Source organism: Antechinus flavipes, chromosome 2 (assembly GCF_016432865.1).
Source record: "Antechinus flavipes isolate AdamAnt ecotype Samford, QLD, Australia chromosome 2, AdamAnt_v2, whole genome shotgun sequence".
NCBI lineage: Eukaryota > Metazoa > Chordata > Mammalia > Dasyuromorphia > Dasyuridae > Antechinus > Antechinus flavipes.
Genome location: NC_067399.1, coordinates 51,075,996 through 51,096,258, shown reverse-complemented (window position 1 = coordinate 51,096,258; position 20,263 = coordinate 51,075,996). Strand labels below are relative to the sequence as shown.

Genomic DNA, 20,263 nt, shown 5'->3' with positions numbered 1-20,263 from the left:
CTGGCCACTTGGAGCACTTAAATTCCCGTCCTCCTATGGAAAAGGGGGACCCTGGGCGGCAACGTGATGAACTGAGACTGTAAAATGAGCAGAATTAGAAGGGCCGCATATGCTCTTTCGGTCTGGTCTGACTCTCCCTGACCCCATTTCGAGTTTTCTTGGCCAAGGTACTGGAGCGGTTAGCTGTTTCCTCCTCCCGCTAATTTTTCAGATGAGGAAACTGAGGAAAAGGGGGCGAAGGGACTTCCCGGGATCATTTTGCGGGTAAGTGTCTTGAGCTCCAATTTGTGCTTGATTCCAAGCTCAGCGCTCTAAGCACTGTGGCGCCACCTAGCGGCCCTGGACGTAAAAAACCAAAAAAAAAAAACCAACCAAAAAAAAAAAACATGAAGGGGCTGCTAAGTGCGCTGTGGATAGAACATCAGCCCTGAAGTCAGGAGGACCTGAGTTCAAATTTGACCTCAGACACTTAAGAATGTCTGTGTGACTCTGGACAAATCATTTAACCCCAATTGCCTCAGCAAAACCCAACCAACCAACCAAACAAAAACCATGAAAACAAGTGTTTATGATGACTAGGTTGGGTCCCAGAATATCAAGGAAATTAATCTGCTTTTAAAAAAAATTTTTTATAATAACTTTTTATTGACAGAACCCATGCCAGGGTAATTTTTTTTTAAAAAAATAACCCGGGAAGAAAAACAAAAATGCAGATAGTTCACATTCGTTTCCCAGTGTTCTTTCTTTGGATGTAGCTGCTTCTGTCCATCATTTATCAATTGAAACTCAGTTAGGTCTCTTTGTCAAAGAAATCCACTTCCATCAGAATACATCCTCATACAATATCGTTGTCGAAGTGTATAATGATCTCCTGGTTCTGCTCATTTCACTCAGCATCAGTTCATGTAAGTCTCTCCAGGCCTCTCTGTATTCATCCTGCTGGTCATTCCTTACAGAACAATAATATTCCATAACATTCATATACCACAATTTACCCAGCCATTCTCCAATTGATGAGCATCCATTCAATTTTCAGTTTCTAGCCACTACAAACAGGCCTGCCACAAACATTTTGGCACATACAGGTCCCTTTCCCTTCTTTAATATCTTTTTGGGATATAAGCCCAATAGAAACACTGCTGGATCAAAGGGTATGCACAGTTTGATAATTTTTTGGGCATAATTCCAGAAATTAATCTGCTTTTTGACAAAGAAAAGAGAGTCTTTGTGGGATGTTGCAAAAACTGTTAGATGTGGTAACTGTGTTGATTGATTTTGCTTAATGATTTTTCTTTGTTACAAAGGAGATGATCATTGGGAGTCTATATATTATATATACATATTTTATATTAACTAAATAATTAAATCTATTAATTAAAATTTCTACATCTATTTCAATTATATACATATATATTTTTCCATCCTATTGCTATGATGGGAAAAAAAAGGCAACATGAGGTGTTTTTTTTTTTTTTAATGAAGATATTGGACTCAATTGCCATCTTCAAAAACCCTTCTAAATGCTACAATTCGATGATCCTGAAAAAAAAAATGGAGTGAGATAGAACACCATTGCTCTCATTAGCTCCCATGAGTTCAATTATCATCTCTGTGCAGATGACTCCCAAATCTATAAACACAGCCCTAATCTCTCTTCTGATCCAATTGGCTGCTAAACTCTTCCCATTGCATATTTCCTTGTCATCTTCAATATAATATGTCAGAAATGCACGTTGTTTTTCCTGCTCCTCTTCTCCAGATTCTATTTCTGTTGAAAGCCCCACCATTTACATTTACATACATTTACATTCCTGGATTGCTTGAGGCTTCTCAGCCCCTTCCACATCTTATCAGTGGTAGTGTCCTCCTTAATCACTCTTCCCTTCTGCCTCCTTCTTTCTGATCAAACAACCACCCTGGTCCTTATCATCTCTGGTCTGGGTTATTGAAAGGGCCTCTTAATGGATATCCCTGCCCCCAACCTCCACTTTGATCCATTCTCCCCTTAGCTACCAAATTGAGATTCCTAAAATTTAGATCTGATCACCTTGCTCCCCTCCTCAAAAATCTTCAATTGGTCTCTATTGTATCCAAGATAAAATACAAAATCCTTGGGTTGTCATTTTCCCCCCATTTAAAACATATTTATTTATTTTGGTCAGATGGACATGTAAAGCCTTCCACAGTTTGGTTTCCATCTATTCTTTTAAGGCATATTATTCAACTTCTTGCATAATCCATTCCAGCTAGAATAGTTCACAAGATGTTCCCCATGCATGGTATCGCCTCTTCTGCCTCAGTGAAGGGCATTCCCGCTTCAGTTCAGCTTTATAGAATCCCTAACTTTCTTCTTCATAAATTTTCATGTCGTCCTTGCACAGGAGTCATGTTAATCTTCTCGGTATTGTTCCAATTTTAGTATATGTGCTGCTGAAGCAAGCACCCTGACTTTCTTTAAAACACAGATGAGATGCCATCCCCTATATAAAACCTTGACTGATTTTCCTTCCCTAACTTTTATTTATTAGCACCCCTTTCCTCTTGAAATAACAACAACAATAATCATAATTAACATGTACCTTCCCAAGTACTGTGTGAAATACTTTACAACTATTGTCTCATTTGATTCTCACAATAACCTTGGGATATAGATCTTATTATTATAATATCCATTTTACAGATGAGAAAACTGAGGCTTACGGAGTTTAAGTAATTTGCTCAGGATCACATAGCTATTAAGTGTCTGAGTCCAGAAGTCTTTCTGAGGTTGCGTCTTCCTGGTGCTCTATCCATTGCAACACTCAGCTATTTCTGAAATGACTTGAATGAATGAATCCTTCACACAATTTTGTGTATATCTTTTGTTTACTTACTCACAGGACTATTAGGAAATCAAGTTTGTAAATATACTATAAAACCCTCTCTGGGGTTACATCCCTGACCTGCATTTGCATTTGAGCATTGGATGCTATCTTGGATATTAAGAGAAATCCTGTGGATTTCTACTTAGCTCATGAGCCCCCATTGGTGTGGTTCCCATGAACAATTGCCCAATAATTAACAGTATCAAATAATAAATATCCAATAATTATTCAACAATTAATTCAACTGCATTTACTAAAATGGCATGCAAGAAAAAATACTGTAGCTTCAAACCATTTCCCTCTTCACATAAACCTGGGGTACTTTCCCATAAATATATGTAGCCTCTATGGGAACAGTGGACTGAAATGTAAAGTTCAGTGATAATGAGGCACACGTGTAGGATACATATATGACAAAGGCAACTTAAGTTTCCTAGTACTACAGGGATGGGAAGACCTTTCTTACCTCATAATCCACAAGTGATTCCTTTGGGTACAGTGTCCTTGCTAGGTGGGATGTTAGGTGGGGTTCCCAGGGTCTGTTCTTCTTCACAACTGGCTTTTTTCTCCGCTTTTAGGGGTCTCATTACTTAATGATGTTCTCTCCCTCCAAGGATTGCCTCTCTGGATTTGTGTTCATTAGGAAAGAGTAATCTTGCACCCTCCTGGATTCACTGTCTCTCACCCATTGAGTGACTCCATTTCAAAGGGACATGACCAAGAAGGAGAGAACCCTTTCACTCCATGAGCATGCTTCCCTTAGGTACTGGGTTCTTCCTCCATGACTGACTTGAATGGAGATAATTCCTCTAACATCTCAGAGCTTAACTATATCTAGATTTATAAAATTATTATTATTTTTGCTTAGCCAATCAAGTTGTTTCTGTTTCAATTAGAGGGATGTTCATATATTGTAAAGTGATCACCAAAAGATTAATACCTCCTTACATCTGTTATTTGTGACTTTATAAAATGAATTGGGATGTGGAAATCATATCCACTCTCTTAAATTTACATTATATTACTTGTAAAGCATTATTTACATTATACTTATTTACAAAAGACCAAAACAGTCATCAAAAATAACCCCTGGAAGGAACATCTTTCCCTCAGCTCATTTGGAACTCAAATGCTGAGCTTCATAACTTGGACCTGACAAGTCACCTAGACAAAATTTGTACCTTATTCTTTAGGTGTTGGGTTCATAGAATCATAGACTCTCAGAGTCAGAAAGTATCTCCAAAGTCATCTACTCTCCATCTTTTTAAACTATGGTTCTCAACCCCATAAAGGATCTCATAACTGAATGAGAGGGTCATGAAATTATGATTTATTATGAGTAAATGTTTTATACACCTATATAGCTGAAGTTATGTAAAAATTTCTCTGGTGAAAAGGAATCACCAGTAGAAAAAGTTGAAGAAAACTTGATCTAGTTTAATTTGCATTTGAACTCTCTACAACTTTTAAATTTCATTCTCCTAGCATAATATCTCAGCTGTTCACTCACTACCTTTTCTTTGCCCTTCTCACTGTCCCTTAATTATAAGATAAACATCAGCCAGGCAGCACAGTGGATAGAGCACCTGTTCTGGAGTCAGGATTTCAAATATAGTCTTAGATACTTACTTAGCTGTGTGATCCAAGTCACTTCCACGCCCTGGATTCCAGTAAAATATAATAGAGCAGGGACTATCATTTTTCATCTATGTATTTCCAGCCCCTACCAGGCTTGGTCCTCTGTACCTTCTGATATATATTTGTTATTTATATAGCTTTCAGGAGGAAAATCTGCATGCAAATGTGACACAGATAAATGAGATACTTTATAGGACAAATTTTAACATAATCAAGTAAGAGATTTTTGGTTACCAAAGAAAAAGGGAATCCAAAGCTGTAAGATGAGAAAATTGTCTCTGAACCAGATGCTCTGTGTCTTCAGTTCTCTTTTAAAGTTCATAAATGTCCCAAGTTCTCAGTACCACTGGCAGGCAGCATGTCCCTTCTCCGCCTTCCTAACCCTGCAAGTGGAAGCATTGCTGCCCAAATGTAGGTAGTTTTACAAAAATGCTAAGAGCAACTAAGCCAAAAAAAGAAAGGGAAAAAAAAAAAAAAAAGAAACCAAACACTATTTACTGGAAACACCGTTCTCCTGGGCCATGAAAAAATGCTTTATGTATTTTTAAAAGATTTAAAGTGTTGTGATTAAAAAAAATGTTCAATCTGACTCTTTGTGACCCCATTTGATGTTTTCTTCCCAAAGCTGCTGGAATGAGTTGCCATTTCCTTCTCCAGTTCATTTTTCAGATGAGGAAACTGAGGAAAATGGGGCTAAATGACTTACCCAGGGTGACACAGATAATAAATACCTGAAGCTACATTTGGTAGAGACATTTAGAGTGGGATGATGACTGAGGCACCAGATTGGGGAATTGGGAAGTCAGATGGGAGTAGGTCGGGACATGGAAGACTATGATTTTGGGGTGGGGAAGGAACCAAATGAGCTGAAGATAATGGTTACAAGTAGATCAAGATTTCTTCAAACTTTTTTCACTGGTGATTCCTTCTCACCAGAGAAATTTTTATATAACTTCAGCTATATAGGTGTATAAAACATTTACTCACAATAAATCATAATGCAGAGCAAAAGCCAGTGTGGAGGGACCTTTAAAGAGGAGGAAGCATTTGAGTGATGGCGACAGAGGGAAGGTCTGAGAATAGCAGTGTGAAGAAAGAAGCATGCCATCTGGGGCAGGGTGTGAAAGAAGGAATAGCCTGGGAGGGGCTGCTAAAAAATGTGAGGACAAACTTCAACACGTTAATAGGAGGTATGTAAGAGAGAAAGATCTAGGAGGATGAAGAATTTGTTATTAATCAAAGAAGGTTTGAGAGGGTGTGCTAAAAAGGGAAGGGAACATTTATTAAGCACCTACTATATACCAGCATTTTACAAATATCTCGTTCAATCCTCACAGCAATCCTGAGAGGAAAATGCTATCATGATTCCCATTTTACAGTTTAGAAAACTGAGGCAGGGTCATCCAAGGCTGGCTTTGAACTTGGGTTTTCATAACTCCAGGCCCAGCATTATACCCATTGCACTCCTGGCTGCTCTTTACTTTGAGTTCTGTTTTATCAAGTTAGATAAATGGATTGGTCTGCTATTCATTGTGGCACTGGCATTTGGTGGGAAGGAAATCAAGCCTCAGATATGTAGCTTGGGGTCCTCCTATCCTGTTAAGGAATAATAATCAGGACAGTAGTTTGAACCTAAAAATTAATTCCTATAATCCAAAAGGTAGCCAGATGGCACCATAGAGTGTAGAGTGCCAGGCCTGGAGCCAAGAAGATTCATTTTCCTGAGTTCAAATCCAATCTCTGGCAATGTTTACCTCAGTTTCCCCATCTGTAAAATAAGCTAGAGAAATAGTTCTGGCAAACAGTTCCCTGCCAAGAAAACCCCAAATGGGGTAATGAAGAGCGAGACACGAATGAACAGCAACATTAATAGCTGAAGATCTAATTCTAGCTCAGTACCTCTTCTCTCTGCAGAGTAGCCTCTGGCCCCATCCTCTTGCTTACATTCCTGGCAGGAATCAAAGTCTCTTTTGGGAAAGGAGGGGGAGGAGATGTTTCTAGAAATATCTTCTCTTGCTTCCCTTTGAGCCACATGTGGACAGACCCATGTGGACACACCTAACCTACACAGGCAAAAACAAACTCACACACGGCACCCTTTATGTGCATGAATCTATATAACCTACCTGGGCAAAATGAGCACAAAATGGCCTATCCACATATTCCCCTTTCCATAAGTTCGTATTAGAAAAGCCTTTGTTCAGTAACAAATATAATTCACATAGAGATTCACATAAAATTCTCAGGTTCCATCTATATGACTCTTCCCACAAAACAAAACAAAAAAAGTACATGAGAATATGTTTAAGGAGAGAAAAAACATATTAATAATTGGGAAGCCCAGGGAAATTTTCTAGGAGGATGAATATTAGGGTTGAGCAAAGGGCCAACTCAGTAGTACATATGCTTCCTGCTTCTTATTACCATTCCTGCTTCTGCCATTAATTACTGAGCAACCCTCCTCTCGTTTAATTTGAAGGAAGATAAGATTCTGAGACAGAGAGATAAAGGAGGAGAACATTCTGGGACTGGGGGATGGGAGAGAAGCTGATTGGAATATTAAGTCCTACTAATAACTAGTTAGTCACCTCACCTGACCTGATGTTATCAGAAGATTTCTTTTTTTCAATTATTTATTTTTAACATTCTTTTTTTTTTTAGTTTATTTATTTTTAATGTACATTGTTTTATGAGTTATGTTGGGAGAGAAAAATCATATCAAAAGGAAAAACCATGGGAGAGATAAAAAAACAGGAAAAAGAAATGAACATAGCATGTGTTGATTTACATTCAGTCTCCTTAGTTCTTTTTCTGGTTGGGATTGCTTTGGATCACTGAACCACTGAGAAGAGCCAAGTCTCATAGTTGATCATCATACATTCTCGCTATTATTGTATGCAATGTATTCCTACTTCTGTTTGTTTCACTCGCCATCAAATCATGTAAATCTTTCCAGGCCTTTCTCTAATCATCTTGTTCATCATTTTTTATAGAACAATAATATTCCATCAGCTTCATGTACCACAACTTGTTCAGGCATTTCCCATTACATTCTTTTTTAAATTTTTGGCTCCCTTTCTCCAGCCTCTCTTCTGCCTGTTGAGGAAGCAAACAATATTAAACCCATTATACATGTGAAATCATAAAAAAGATATTTCCATGTTGGAAAAAAAGCAAGAAAAATAAAGTGGAAAAAAAAAGCTTAAATTTGCAGTTAGAGTTCATCAGTTTTTTCTCTGGAGGTAGATAACATTTTTCATCATGGGTCCTTTGGAATTGTCTTGAATCACTGTCTGAATTCGAATTGTCAAGTCTTTCACAGTTGATCATGTAGTTTTGTAGGAGACAAACCCCAGAGTTGGCTAATTTGGGGAGGGTGGGATATAATCTATTTTCCCACTTTCTGATTTATAGAATATCTACCAGTGAGAGGCCGTCCACAGCTGCCCCCAAAGAAATGGGATCCCACTTTGGAAAAAACTATATAATCTTTCAAAATTATCTTCTAATGATTCATTGTTGGATTTTAGAAAGCCAGCATAACAGAGGAAATGCTCTAAAGTCTACAGGATCCCTAGAGGCAGTATGGGCTGCTGGAACTAAGTAAAAAAAAAAAAAAAAAAAAAAAAAAAAAACCTGGATTCAAATCCTGCCTCAAACGGACAGGACAAACTCTCTGAGCCGCGGTTTTCTGATTTGTAAAGTGGGGCTAATAGTAGGAGTGTGTCGAATCTCGAATAACATAATGTATAAAAAGCACTCTATAGACGTCAGTAATTTTTCCAGAATTGGGAAGACTTCCAAGTGCAGACTGGAGGGCAAACTGCATCTCTGGGGTCCAAGGCTCAGTCTAGCTAAGTTCTGAAGGGCTCATTAGAAGAGATTTGGCTGCCAGGAAATTAATTGTTTTGACCACATCTTTTAAAATTGTTAATTAAGGTCTACAGAGAAAGGTGTATCCTATTAGCAGAGGAAGCATCCACAGGGATGAAACCAGTCTTTGAACTTTTGAAACGTCTTCACGTTGAGTCTTCTAATAGAATGCTGAGAAAACACCGGAAGCTGACCTTGATAACCAGTTCCACTCCGACTGTTCCCTGCTCCATCCAGAAGCAGGACACTAGTCTACATAAAGTGCGTAATCAACCATGAAATCAGACTGTCCAGGAAGGGAGTGTGGAAGACAGAGCCTTGGAGCGGCAATCAGGAATACCGGAATTCAAATCCGGTCTGGGATAGTTCCTGCTATTCTGGGCGGTCACTTGCTCCCACTGAGTCTCAGTTTCCTTATCTGTAAAAGGAGCTATTTGGCTTCTAAAGTCCCTGTCAGTTCTAGCCTTAGCCTCCTATATCTACTTCAGCTTTCTCGTCATTATTATTATACAATATTGTTTTGGTGCTGTTTGTTCTTTGTTCTCAAGGGCACAGTGACATCCGGGAGGACGGGTCCAGCGGCCAGAGAGAGATCAGGATGCTGCGGACGGTCCTGGATGCTAAGGAGCAGCGCAAGCTCTTCCTGATAAATGCTTTTTGACTATTAATGGAGGCGCGGAGAAGGTCCAAACGGTTCTGGAGAAGGAACTCGTTCCTTTACTGGAATGGAATTTCCTTGGAGGGACTAGCTTGCACAATCAACATATTTAGAGAATGAATGGCCCCATAGATAAAGCAAAATTTGCAAGTAACTGATGTTTACCTCGTGAAACACCCCGATTTAAGCACTTCAGACATTTTATATGGAAATCTCTCAAAAACGCGTTGCCCAAAGGGCTGCTGGGAGGCGCTATGAATAGAGCACTGGAATCCAGAGGACCCGAGTTCAAATTCTACCATGAGACGATATTAGTTGTGTGATTCTGGTCCGGTCTTGCGGTTTATCCGCACCGCCCCCCAAGTTTAATTTTGTAACAGTTCTTTACTCGCTAGCGAGCGGGATCTCTGTTGCAGGCAAATGGCCTCCCTCTTTTTCCACGTGGGACCCGCACCGGCTAATGACAAATATCTGCTTTGCTTCGGAGGGACAGCCAGGCTAACTAAAACTTCCTTCCCCTCTAGCTCCCGCGCCCGCTTCTCCTGGATCGCTTTCCACCCGCAAACGCCATTCCCCCGGCCCCTCCTCCCTCTGACTGGCTGCGTCCTCCTCCAACCTCCATTTTAAGGAGGTCCGGCCGGCCGCGTCCTCACAATGCCGGCTAATGGGGCTCCTCTCGCTGCTCCCCTCGGCTCGCTTCCGTTGAAGGCCATGTTTTGTTATTAGATGTTTATTATTAGGTTACAGCCTTCTTGGGGGCAGGGACTAATTAACGTCCTGCTTTTATTTGCGTTCCTAACCGGTGGGGCTTAGAGAAGCGCGTTTAGAGATTTGGCTTTGGGTAGACCCTCAGTTCCGTCTCAAACAATCTACATTTAGTCTGCGCTTGGTAAGCGCTGGAACTGCAAAAAGCGGCACTTTTTTTAGTGTTTTCATTGAGAATCAAGAGATATTAATGTCATTGTGAAGGGCTTTATTACAGTGCCCACAGAGAGTTCCACCTATACGTCAGCTATTACATCACCCTCATTATTTACTTCTGGTTTAGTTTTCTCGGAATTCCTCGTAATTTGATTTTAAAAGATATCATGGGGCATCATCCCCAAAGCCTGGGTCCTTGCTCTGGGTCTGGTTTTTATTTTTGGCTACTACAGAAGGAAAACATGAGTGGACTCGGGCCCTTCCCTTTGACCTCTTTTAATCACTTTCCCACTGCCCAAACTTCCTCCATTCCCCCCTCCCTCCGACTCAAGAAGAGAAACTCCCCAGACCCAGTCCCAAGGGACGGAAGGCGGGCCCGGGTGGAAGGGAAAGGGAGGGCAGAAGCTCTTCTCAGAAGCCTGAGATTGGCGTGAAGGGGGCTCCGCTTCCTAATTCACCTGCCGAGCCCGCGCTCTCGGAGGCGGGGCCTGGCCGGAAGGGGCGGAGCCATCAGCAGTGGCGCGAAAACGCGCGCGAGCTGAGCCGCGACTTCCGTTTGGAACGTAGTGTATCCTTTTGTGTACTCGGTGGTGGTCTTAGCGTTCCTTCCGCCTCTCCCCGCCAGCGCTCGCCATGGCGCAGCGCCGAGTCACCGACTTCTTCTCTTTGCGCAAGGGCTCGCGGACGGGAGCCGCGGCCCTCCGCGGCCCCTTGAAACTCCGCAGGAGCCCCACCAAGCCCCAGGTGGGCACGGGGGCGCGCGCCCGACTCCGGGTGGCGTCCCCGCGCACCCCGGTGCGGACTGCCGGCGCCCCGGCCCCCGCCCCTGCGGGCACCCCGAGCGGCAGCGGCAGGAAGCGGAGCCGCCAGACCTCGGACCCGGAGCAGGAAGGGGAAGCCCCCCCAGTGCGCCGTGCCGCCCGGAGGAGGCTGGTGCTGTCCGCCGACCCCGAACCCTCGGAGGTCACGGTGAGCGAGCCCCCAGGGGGTCCTCCCAACCGGGCTTTGTGGGTTCAGCAAATCCGAGAGCTCAGCCGGCCGTAGCTCAGCTCACTCCTCTAGTTACTTAATAGTGTCTGGCATACAGTGGGCGCTTAATACTTGTTCTTGTTGATTGACTCTAAGATGGAAACCCTAACAGTGCAAGCGGAACTTGCTGGGTTTTGGGGCCCAATGAAATAGCTCCTAAAGACCTTCGAGAATTTAAACCCTCAGTAGCTCGTTTTAAAGTTGGGGAGGAAGTTCCCCGGGACCACCAGCAGGTGTTGAACGGCGGAGCCCGAAAGGGGCCGAGCCCCCTGGCGCAGCCGCGGGATTTGGCCTGGGTGGCGGCCCTGGGGAGAGGCCCGCGCGAGGCGGGGCGGGGAGGCCATCCACTGCTTGGACATTCGAACCCTTGCACTTGTTTTCCCAAGCCGCCTCTCAGGTTCCTCATTTCCAGGATGAGGGTGTCGGACCCCACTTGGGGCCTTTATGGCTCTTTCCAGTTCTCAGATCTGCTGAAATGTTAGTCTGTTCCTAGAGAAGAAAGTTCGGGAGACGGCAGGAGTAGCCACGCCCAGAGCACGGAACCGGAGACTTTCATAGAATTGTGGTTGTTGGAGGGACCCCCTGCGTTCCTGCTTGTCTCTGTGGCCTCTGGGGGTGGGACTGGAAGTGGGGACATAAATGTCCGCCTTCCCTGCTTTGATTGAAAGGTTGGGGTGTGTCCCGAGCGCATTGGGCCGCCTCCCCAGCTAGTGAGTTTCTTGGCGCTTAATTGAAGGACCAGTGATCCTTTGTTAGGGATTTTCTAGAACCGATTTCTCTTTGGGGTGGTTACGGCTTCCTAATTCAATTTTAGAATATTTAAGTTGGAAATGATTATCTTAACCCTAATAACGGCTTACACTGATAGAGTGCTTTCCCTACAAAAACAGTGTGGGATAGACGGCACAAAGAGCATTATCTCCATCTGACAGATGAAGAAACAGACCCAGAGAGAAGGGAGGTTACTCGCTAGTTTGTGATCCTCCAGTAGCTGTGTGGAGTGATGAATCTGGGCCTCTACTTGTTAGTGTTGTGGTTTTTTTGATTATACCCAAGTTTAAATTCAAAATAAAATGGGGAAAAAAAAAAGACTCATTTCCCTTCAGCATCCATCCATCCTCAAGCGGCTGCTGTCTGCAGACACTCGATACTCATTGTGGATATAAAGAGGATTCAGACAAAAGCTCTCAGGAAGAGTGGGATTGAAGTTGCAGCTTGCCACTTTTTGTGTGCTTTGGGGCACTTTTTCCCTAGCTTTGGTTTTCTCATCTGCAGAATGAGGGATACAGTTCATTCTACAGGGTGGTTGTAAGCATGGGAATGAGATAATATTAATTAGCTTAAAATATAATTAATACAATAATGAACCTTATAAACCAAAAAGTATTATCTGAATGTGAGCTGTTACACTTTATAGTTTGTCCCATTGTGCACTTGGTGTGATCCCCCAGGTCCTTGAGGTCAGGGAACTGAAATCCATCACTCCTTTGCTGCTGTCTTAGATTCTAGAGAAAGGGTTTCATAGATATTTCCTTCCAGAGTGACCTTGACTCTGACCCAGGAGCTCATCCTCGTAGGCAGGGGGATGCTGACTTTTGGTCTTCCTTACAGGCTTCTAGCTCCTCCACTTCCCCCTCTTTGGAAAAGGAGGAACAGACGGAACAGGCGGTACCCCTCTCACCAGCCTCGACGCCCAGCCTAGAGGCCCCAAAGGCCGTTGTAAGTACATCCCTGCAGAGATGAATGTCCTCTTCATCCCTGCTAGCTTTGTAATCCTGTCTGTCCTGGATGGGACCCAGTGTCCTGGGAAGAACCCGTCTGTAAAAGGGTGTTAGGCTTTCCATTTGAGATCTATTCCTAAGAGACTGGCCTTTGTGCTTTGCCTATGGCATTAGAAGTGCATGGCTTCTAATCTCCCTTCCAAAACTGATGTGTTTCATATGGAAAATGGCAAGAATAATGCCTCTGATGATCTGGGACACTTGGAAAAGCAATTTGCCAATTATATAGTGCTCTGCCTATGGGCTGTATTACCCGTTATAATCTTTCATAAAAGAAGAAATGCCCTCCACTGACTGTGGGTGAATTTGAATTTTTCTGTGTGGGGTTTGTCACTCTCCTCAGCCAGGTCAACATGTCCAAACTGCTCCATAAACTTGGGGTTCAACTTCTCCCAGTGCTTAGGGCATGTTGGGGGTGGGCTGGCCTCCTCACTCTCATACCTGCCACTCAGGGCCACTCAAAGCCAAATCTCACCGAGCTGAAGTCCCGGCTGCAGAAGGTTCGGGAGCTGACCCACAGAGCTGCACCCCTTACTTCTACCCCAAATGCCAACATAAACCTCAAGAACCGACTCCAGCGAGCACGGGAGCTGGGGGCCCGGATCCAGGAGGCGACTTCTGCTAGTGAGAAGAAAAATGAAGAGTCGGGTCTCCAGAAGGTAGAAGAACCCGCAGCTGAATCATGGTGAGATCCTGGTAGGGAAGAAAGGGAAGGCACTCCATGGACTAACCTATCCAGAAACTGAACCCCGTAATATTGGTGATAAAAAAACAAAATCTGAGTCTTTGTTAGTCTACGAAGACATGTCCATGATAAGTGGACTTGACACCCAATTGAACATTTCTACTTAGCATTCTTAAAAAACAAACAAACAGGGTACTCCCACAAGTCTTAGTGAACTTTTAAACCATTAAAAACTTTAATAGCTATTTTAATAATGTAATGGAAAATTTTTTTTAGTTTTCAAAGCTTTATTGGCTTTGCAAAATTAAGTGTTTATTTAAATTAAATTGAAGTTTAATTTAAATGTATTAATTTTGATAAATTTAGTTTAAATTTTAAATAAATTTTAAAGTGCTATTTTTATAAGCTATTCAAGCTTTTTCATTAAAATTTAAATTCTAATTCAGTTTAAATATGTAAATGTATATTTACATATAATGTTTATAAATGCATTTATAGGTAACCATATATAAAATATATTTATACATAACAAAAACACTGAACAAATTTACTTTAAATTTTAATTAAAAACTATTTTAACAAGCTAGTAAAGCTTTAATGGTTTAAAATTGCATCAACATTTTTAGGACAGCCTTTCTATTTATAGCCTTATTCTTGGTCATCACCATAGCTCATATTTCACTACTAATAATATTCATGAGCATCTAGAGCACCCTGGAATTTGCAAAGCATTTTCTTGTCCATAACCCAGGGGTGAAGATAAATGTGATTGTTACATCTGACAGTTCAGAAGATTCTAGGCCCTTATGGGAACTACAGACTTGCCTGTAAATTCCACAGCTAGCAGGACTACTCTTGTTATTTAAAATGTTTTAATTAATTTTTTTTTCTTTTGATGAGGCAATTGGGGTTAAATGCCTTGCCTAGAGTGGCACAACTAGGCAGTGTTAAATGTCTGAGGCTGGAGTTCAATGTGGGTTCTCCTGATTCAGGGGCGTGTTCTATTCACTGCACCATCTAGATGCCCTTGTTTTAATTTTTTTTTTGTCTATATAAGTCTCAAATGTTTTCTCTCCCTCCCTCCCTCCCCCATTTTGTTAGTATATTATTTATCCAATTGCAAGTAAAGATGGTTTTCAGCATCTATTTTGTAAGATTTTAACTTCTACATTTCCCCCCCTCCTTTCCTTTACTTTTCCTCTCCTCAAAACAGCAAGAAATCTGATCTAGGATGTGCTTGTACAGTCAGTTTTTAACATTTCCATAATAGTCGTGTTAGGAAAGAAAAATCAGACCAAAAAGGAAAAACCATAACCCCCCCCCCCCAAAAAAAAAAAAAAAAAAAGTGAAAATACTATCCTTTGATGTACTTTCATTCCCCACAGTTCTCTCTCTAGATGTGGATGGCATTTTCCATCTCAACTCTATCAGAAATGTCTTAGGTCGCTATACTGTTGAGAAGAGCCAAGTCTGTCATAGTTGAACATCTGTCAGTATTGCTGTTACTGTGTCCAGTGTTCTGGTTCACTCAGCGTCAAGAATCCAGATTTTTGACTTGGATATCTAACTCTGTTCTCTGCATTATATGCAGTTAGAGCTGGGGCTGTTGGCCTAGAGATGAACAACAACCCTCCCTCTTTCCCTCCTCCTCTCTCCCTCCCCCCCTCTTTCCCTCTCCGCCCCCCCCTTCCCTCTCTCTCTCACATATTCTTTCTCTCCCTCTCTGTATTTCTCTTTCTTTCCTTTCTCTGTCTCCTTTTTCTTTCTTAATATTTTCCTTTTTTGATCTGAGGGAACAACAACACTCGTATCTATTAATAATATTTTCCTTTTCCTAAAAAACAATTTTTAACATTTAAAACATTTTTTTCAAGTTCCAAATTCTGATTTCTTCCTGAGACACCATCTGGTACAGGTGGTCTGTGTGCAATTGTGTGAAACATCCCATGTTAGGTATATAATGCTTTTAGAACAAACACTGTTGATCACAGCTGCTATGGGGGGTATCACAGGATATTGACCTGCCTGGGCCCGGACTGGCACGAGTTCCTGGCAGTTTGGGGAGCCTGGCCCCGGTCTGGGAGGTGAGGTCCACAGTTCTTGGTCTGGGCCTGGATCTCTGGTCTCTTCTGGAGTCCCTGACTTGGCGGAGCCAGGCCAGCCTGCAGGGACGGGCGGGGGCTCCCCCTGAGCCTTCCCTGATCTCTGGTTTGCTTCTGCCCCAGCAGCTCCCAGGCTCCGGCCCCCGCCTATGAGCGGTTCCACACCCTCGCCCAGGCCGGGCCCCCGGGCCTCACGCTGCCCTACAAGTACAAGGTGCTGGCCGAGATGTTCCGCAGCATGGACACCGTGGTGGGCATGCTCTTCAATCGCTCTGAGACGGTGACCTTTGCCAAGGTCAAGCAGGGCGTCCAGGACATGATGCGCAAGTGAGTCTGGAGGTGCTGGGAGCCCTGCCTCCGGCCCGGGGTCCCTCCTTTTCTCTGGTCTCCTCTGAGGCGGCCTTTGTGCCATTCTTTCACTCAGACCCAGATCACTCGTCCCTAGTCGCGGCAGCAGCCTCCGATAAGGGGGAACGAATGCTTGTTGAGCACCTCCTGTGTGCTGGGCGCCCAGTCAGTGCTTTGTAAACCTCTCCGCTGGTTTCTCCCTTTATTGCTAGTATTGCTATGGCGCTTTTAAAGGTTCTGCCAAGGCATCCTGTGTTAGTTTGATCTTCTCAACAGCCTTGTAGGTGCTGCTGATCCATTTCACAGATGGGGAAACAGGCAGACAGGTCTGTCCCATTTGGCTGCCTGTCTCAGATTGGAGATATGGGGGGGAGGGGGAGAATCGCTTCCTGGGATGGCCTGGGGCTTGGGAACAAAGGACGCGCAGGTCCCGGGCCTCTCACTCACCAGGCCCCCACGCTTGCCTTGCCAGGAGGTTTGAGGAGCGAAATGTGGGGCAGATCAAGACCGTCTACCCAGCCTCCTATCGCTTCCGGCAGGAGCGGAACATCCCCACGTTTAACAGCAACGTGAAGCGCTCGGATTACCAGCTGACCATCGAGCCCCTGCTGGAGCAAGGTGGGTGAGCCCCTGGGGAAGGAGGGAGGCCAAGCCGGGGCCCTGCGCCGCCGTGACTCCCCGCGCAGCGTCCCCAGCACGGCCCCAGCGTTGTCGCTGTTCGCCCAGAATGGGGGTTCCTCAGTGCGGAGTCAGTGCTCGTAGTGGGCAGAGGCTGGGAGCGGGGGGTGGGGACCTGCAGGTCACCAAGTAACGGGCCTGGCTCCTCTCCCCAGATAAGGATGGGGAGCGAGCGGCCCAGCTCTCGGCCTCCCGCCTCCTGCAGCGCCGGCACACCTTCAGCAGGAACCTGGTGAACCTGGTCAAGGAGCAGCACAAGGTGAGCAGCCCCGTGGGGGCTGGACCTGGGTTCCCGGCAGACCTTCGGCCGGTGGCTCTGCCCTTTACTCTTCTTGATGTCCTTCCTCTCCAGTCCTTGTGGGGCCTTAGGGTGACATGGATCATGACCCAAGGATCCTTGGAGATGGATCTGGCACAGAGGGAATGGGTGCACAAGGGGGCTTCCCCAGGGTCCCCAGGTGAAAGGGTCCTGGGAGTGGAAGCTGAGCAGAACAGTGTTCAATCCACAATCATTGGCTCGGAGAGAGCGTTGAGCACAGAGTTGGGACCAGGATGGCTCCAGGACAGTGACATCAACTTCAAATGGAAATAGGGCCACTCACCCATATCCCAAATCCCCGTGGGCCGCACAGTGACTTAGTCCTAGCGTGTAGTTTATCTGTGCTCTGTGACACTATTTTCATTCTGTAGAAGATTTCCCAGCTATATTGTAATCTGGTTCTGGTCTAGGAGACGAGCGGTCTTTCCTTTGCCGCCCTTTCACTCCCCACCCTTCCTTTGGTAGATAATCAGCAAACTTCTCAGAGACCTTCCTGTATGTCAGGCTGGGAGACGCACCCGGGGCTGAGTGAGGCTGGCACCCACAGTGCCAGGTCCCTCACATCGGTGCCCTGGAGATGGGCACCTCCGAGCTGAGAGGGTCACCCCTTAGCTGTGCCCTGCATTTCGGCAGCTCCAAATTGTATTTCTCACCATTGGGTTTGGGTTTGTGGGCAGCCACTTTTGCTGATTTTTTTAAACCCCTTGTCTGTGAGAACTTATTTTTATATGGCTTTTGCATTTTCCTCATCATCGTCCGCTGCGTCTTCACAAAGAAGAGCGATCGCATTATATAGGCCCCTCCCTCACTGGCAGCGGCCTGAGTGCCCAGTGGTGAGGACACAGTTATATGTAGTACATCAGGATGTGCCAGTGACAGACCCACAAGGACACTGGGAAAGGCCATTAGAGCCAAGTGAAAACCATGGGAGTCTAGAGACATTCTGGGGGGGCTGACCATGGAGCTGCCCCTGGGCTCTGGTGGGTAGAGGACATTGCACTGATTTCGATCACAAGGCTGGGGGGAGGGGTGAAAGGGCATGGGAGTGGGGGGGCCCTCGGGCATCGCCAGGTGCTGTGGTTGGGCAGGTTGCCCCATCTCTGGCTTCAGTGCTCACAGCCCCTGCCTCCTTCAGGCCGTCTCACTCCTGCACAGATGGGCACCTGGCTAGGGCACCTGGCTAGGGCACCTGGCTAGAGCCCCTTTGGGAGGCTGGGCCACTTGCCGGGTGCTGGTCTCACCTGTTCATTTCCTTTCAGATTTTCCTGGCCTCCCTGAACCCACCGCTGGTGGTACCCGAGGACCAGCTAACCAGGTGGCACCCCAAGTTTAATGTGGATGAGGTGCCGGACATCGTCCCTGCTGAGCTGCCAAAGCCGCCTCAGATGGACAGGATTATGACCGCGCGGGAAATGCTGGCCAGGGCTCGCACGATGCTGACGCCGAAGGTGAGGGCCGCCGTCTTACAGCGCTGGGCCAGGCAGGAGAGAAGTGACGTCTTGATTGGGCCGGGGGAGGTCATCTGAGTGGCATCCCAGAGGTCCTGATAATTGTCTCTCTCTTCACTGCGGCCACAGATGGAAAGGGCTTTGGGCCAGCTGGCCCTGAAAACAGCCAGCCCTGGCAGCCCCCCCCCACCGGGCTCGCCTGGCCCCAGTAGCCCCCTGAATCCAGCTTCGCCATCCAGTTCCCCTGGGGCCCTGAAGGGCATCTCCCAGGCCCTGCTGGAGCGGGTGAGTAGTGGATGGGGGTTACCAATGGGGAGGACGGGGGCACCCCAGCGTCCTCCAAGGACGGTGTGGCTGACTGCTCGCCTCCTTCCCTCCTCTCCCCTCCAAAGATCCGTGCCAAGGAAACCCAGAGACTGCAGGCCATGATGACACGCAAGCCTCAGCAGGAGGAGCGGCTGCTGATGCTGTCCAGGCTGCCCGAGCTGGCGCGCATCCTCCGGGGCGTCTTTGTGGCCGAGAAGAAGCCGGCGCTGACCATGGAGGTGGCCTGTGCCCGGATGGTCAGCAGCTACCGCTCATCCATGACGTCGGGTATGTAGGACCCCGTGAAGGTCCCTGGGGTGGAGGAGGGCTGGGCTTGGCGCAGCCTTTTAAAAACAGGATGGATCCCACTCTGGGCTGGGGGTGTACCCCGGAGAGACCCCCTGCCCTCAGCATCTTCAGAGTTGTTTAGGGGTCTATTAGATTCAGCACCATGAGCACAGAGTGCTGGCACCTAATAGGTGCTTAATAAATGCTAAAACTGTTGGGCTGTGGGGCTGCCCCCAGAGGTTAACGAGACATCAGTTTTCAGAGGCAGGAATGGAGGAAGGAGGGCTATGAAGGGGGCCGAGGACGAAGCTCTTCACGTCTGTGCCCTCAGCTTCCCAGAATGCCCACAGTAGGTGCTCCCTAAATGCCACAGGTAAATTGAGCACCAGGCCTAGAGCCAGAAATTCATCTCCTCGAGTTCTGATCCAGCCTTAGATACCTCCTAGCTGCGTGACCCTGGCCCAGTCGCTTTACCCTCTCTGCCTCAGTCTCCCTTTCTTTAAACTGAGCCAGAGAAGGAAAGGGCCAACTGGTTTGACCTTTGTGCCTGAGGCCCCAGCTTCTTCCCGCATAGGCAATTTACCTGGGAACACTTCTTGCCTAGGCGGAATTTGGAGTTGTGGGGCAGAGAACTGACAGGCCAGCTTGTCCCTTTCCCAAGGGCAGCTGTCCCCGGGGGGTTGGAACAAGCTAGCTCCAGGGGCTGCGGGTGGGCCACTCATGCGCCCAGTCTCTCCTCAGGGGAAATGGAGAAGCACCTGCAGGTTCTCTCGGAGCTGCTTCCCGACTGGCTCAGTCTCCACCAGATCCGGACGGACACCTACCTGAAGCTGGACAAGTCTATGGACCTGGCTCACATCTCAGAGAGGCTTGCCAGGGTCACCCAGCAGGAGGAGCAACTGTAATCCAGGCCCCGCGGACAGACGGGGTTGGACTCTGAGCCTGGGCAAAGTAACTGAAGGGTCTGGGGAAGGCAATTGTGTGTGTGTGTAAGTGTGTAAGTGTGTTGGGGAAACGGAACTGGATAGGATGGACCTTTTACAAACACTAACTCCCAGGAAGCATGCATTTCATCCCCGTTCTTTGTGGGTGCAGGGAGTGTGATAGTAGCCATTCTGCTCTAATTTCTGCAGCCTTCCCCCGGGCTTCAGGTTACTTAGGGTTTGCCAGGTAGAGGGGGCACACCCAGCATGTAACCCACTGCGAAAGTGTCTCGGCACAAACCTGTGTGCTAGTGCTGGACCTTGTTTGTCGTGTTGGCATTAAACTTTTACAGAGTTTGTGGAATGCTGGCTTCTCCTCCTGTCTGTAGGCTCAGAAGGAAG

General features: G+C 46.0%; 1 protein-coding gene and 1 non-coding gene across 2 annotated transcripts; one reads left to right on the top strand and one right to left on the bottom strand.

The window, feature by feature from the left end:
• Window positions 1-2,331: 2,331 nt before the first annotated feature.
• LOC127552564 (U6 spliceosomal RNA) lies at window positions 2,332-2,443 on the bottom strand. Its single transcript, XR_007951438.1, has one exon. It is a non-coding gene; the product is annotated as a U6 spliceosomal RNA (small nuclear RNA).
• Window positions 2,444-10,497: 8,054 nt separating this feature from the next.
• On the top strand, window positions 10,498-20,225 carry CDT1 (chromatin licensing and DNA replication factor 1). Its single transcript, XM_051974789.1, has 10 exons — window positions 10,498-10,923; window positions 12,595-12,702; window positions 13,217-13,449; window positions 15,678-15,878; window positions 16,372-16,517; window positions 16,733-16,836; window positions 18,156-18,344; window positions 18,474-18,629; window positions 18,737-18,938; window positions 19,680-20,225. Exons 1-10 carry the CDS (start codon window positions 10,588-10,590, stop codon window positions 19,841-19,843), a joined length of 1,839 nt encoding a protein of 612 aa, XP_051830749.1. The 5' UTR covers window positions 10,498-10,587; the 3' UTR covers window positions 19,844-20,225.
• Window positions 20,226-20,263: the final 38 nt, after the last annotated feature.

What these genes read in the sequence shown, in the direction of transcription:
- CDT1 (XM_051974789.1), top strand. Translation starts at nt 10,588, where the DNA reads ATGGCGCAGCGCCGAGTCACCGACTTCTTCTCTTTGCGCAAGGGCTCG. An exon ending in TGGTCAAGGAGCAGCACAAG is followed by an intron (nt 16,837 to 18,155) that starts GTGAGCAGCCCC and finishes ATTTCCTTTCAG; the next exon opens with ATTTTCCTGGCCTCCCTGAA. An exon ending in GCACGATGCTGACGCCGAAG is followed by an intron (nt 18,345 to 18,473) that starts GTGAGGGCCGCC and finishes CTGCGGCCACAG; the next exon opens with ATGGAAAGGGCTTTGGGCCA.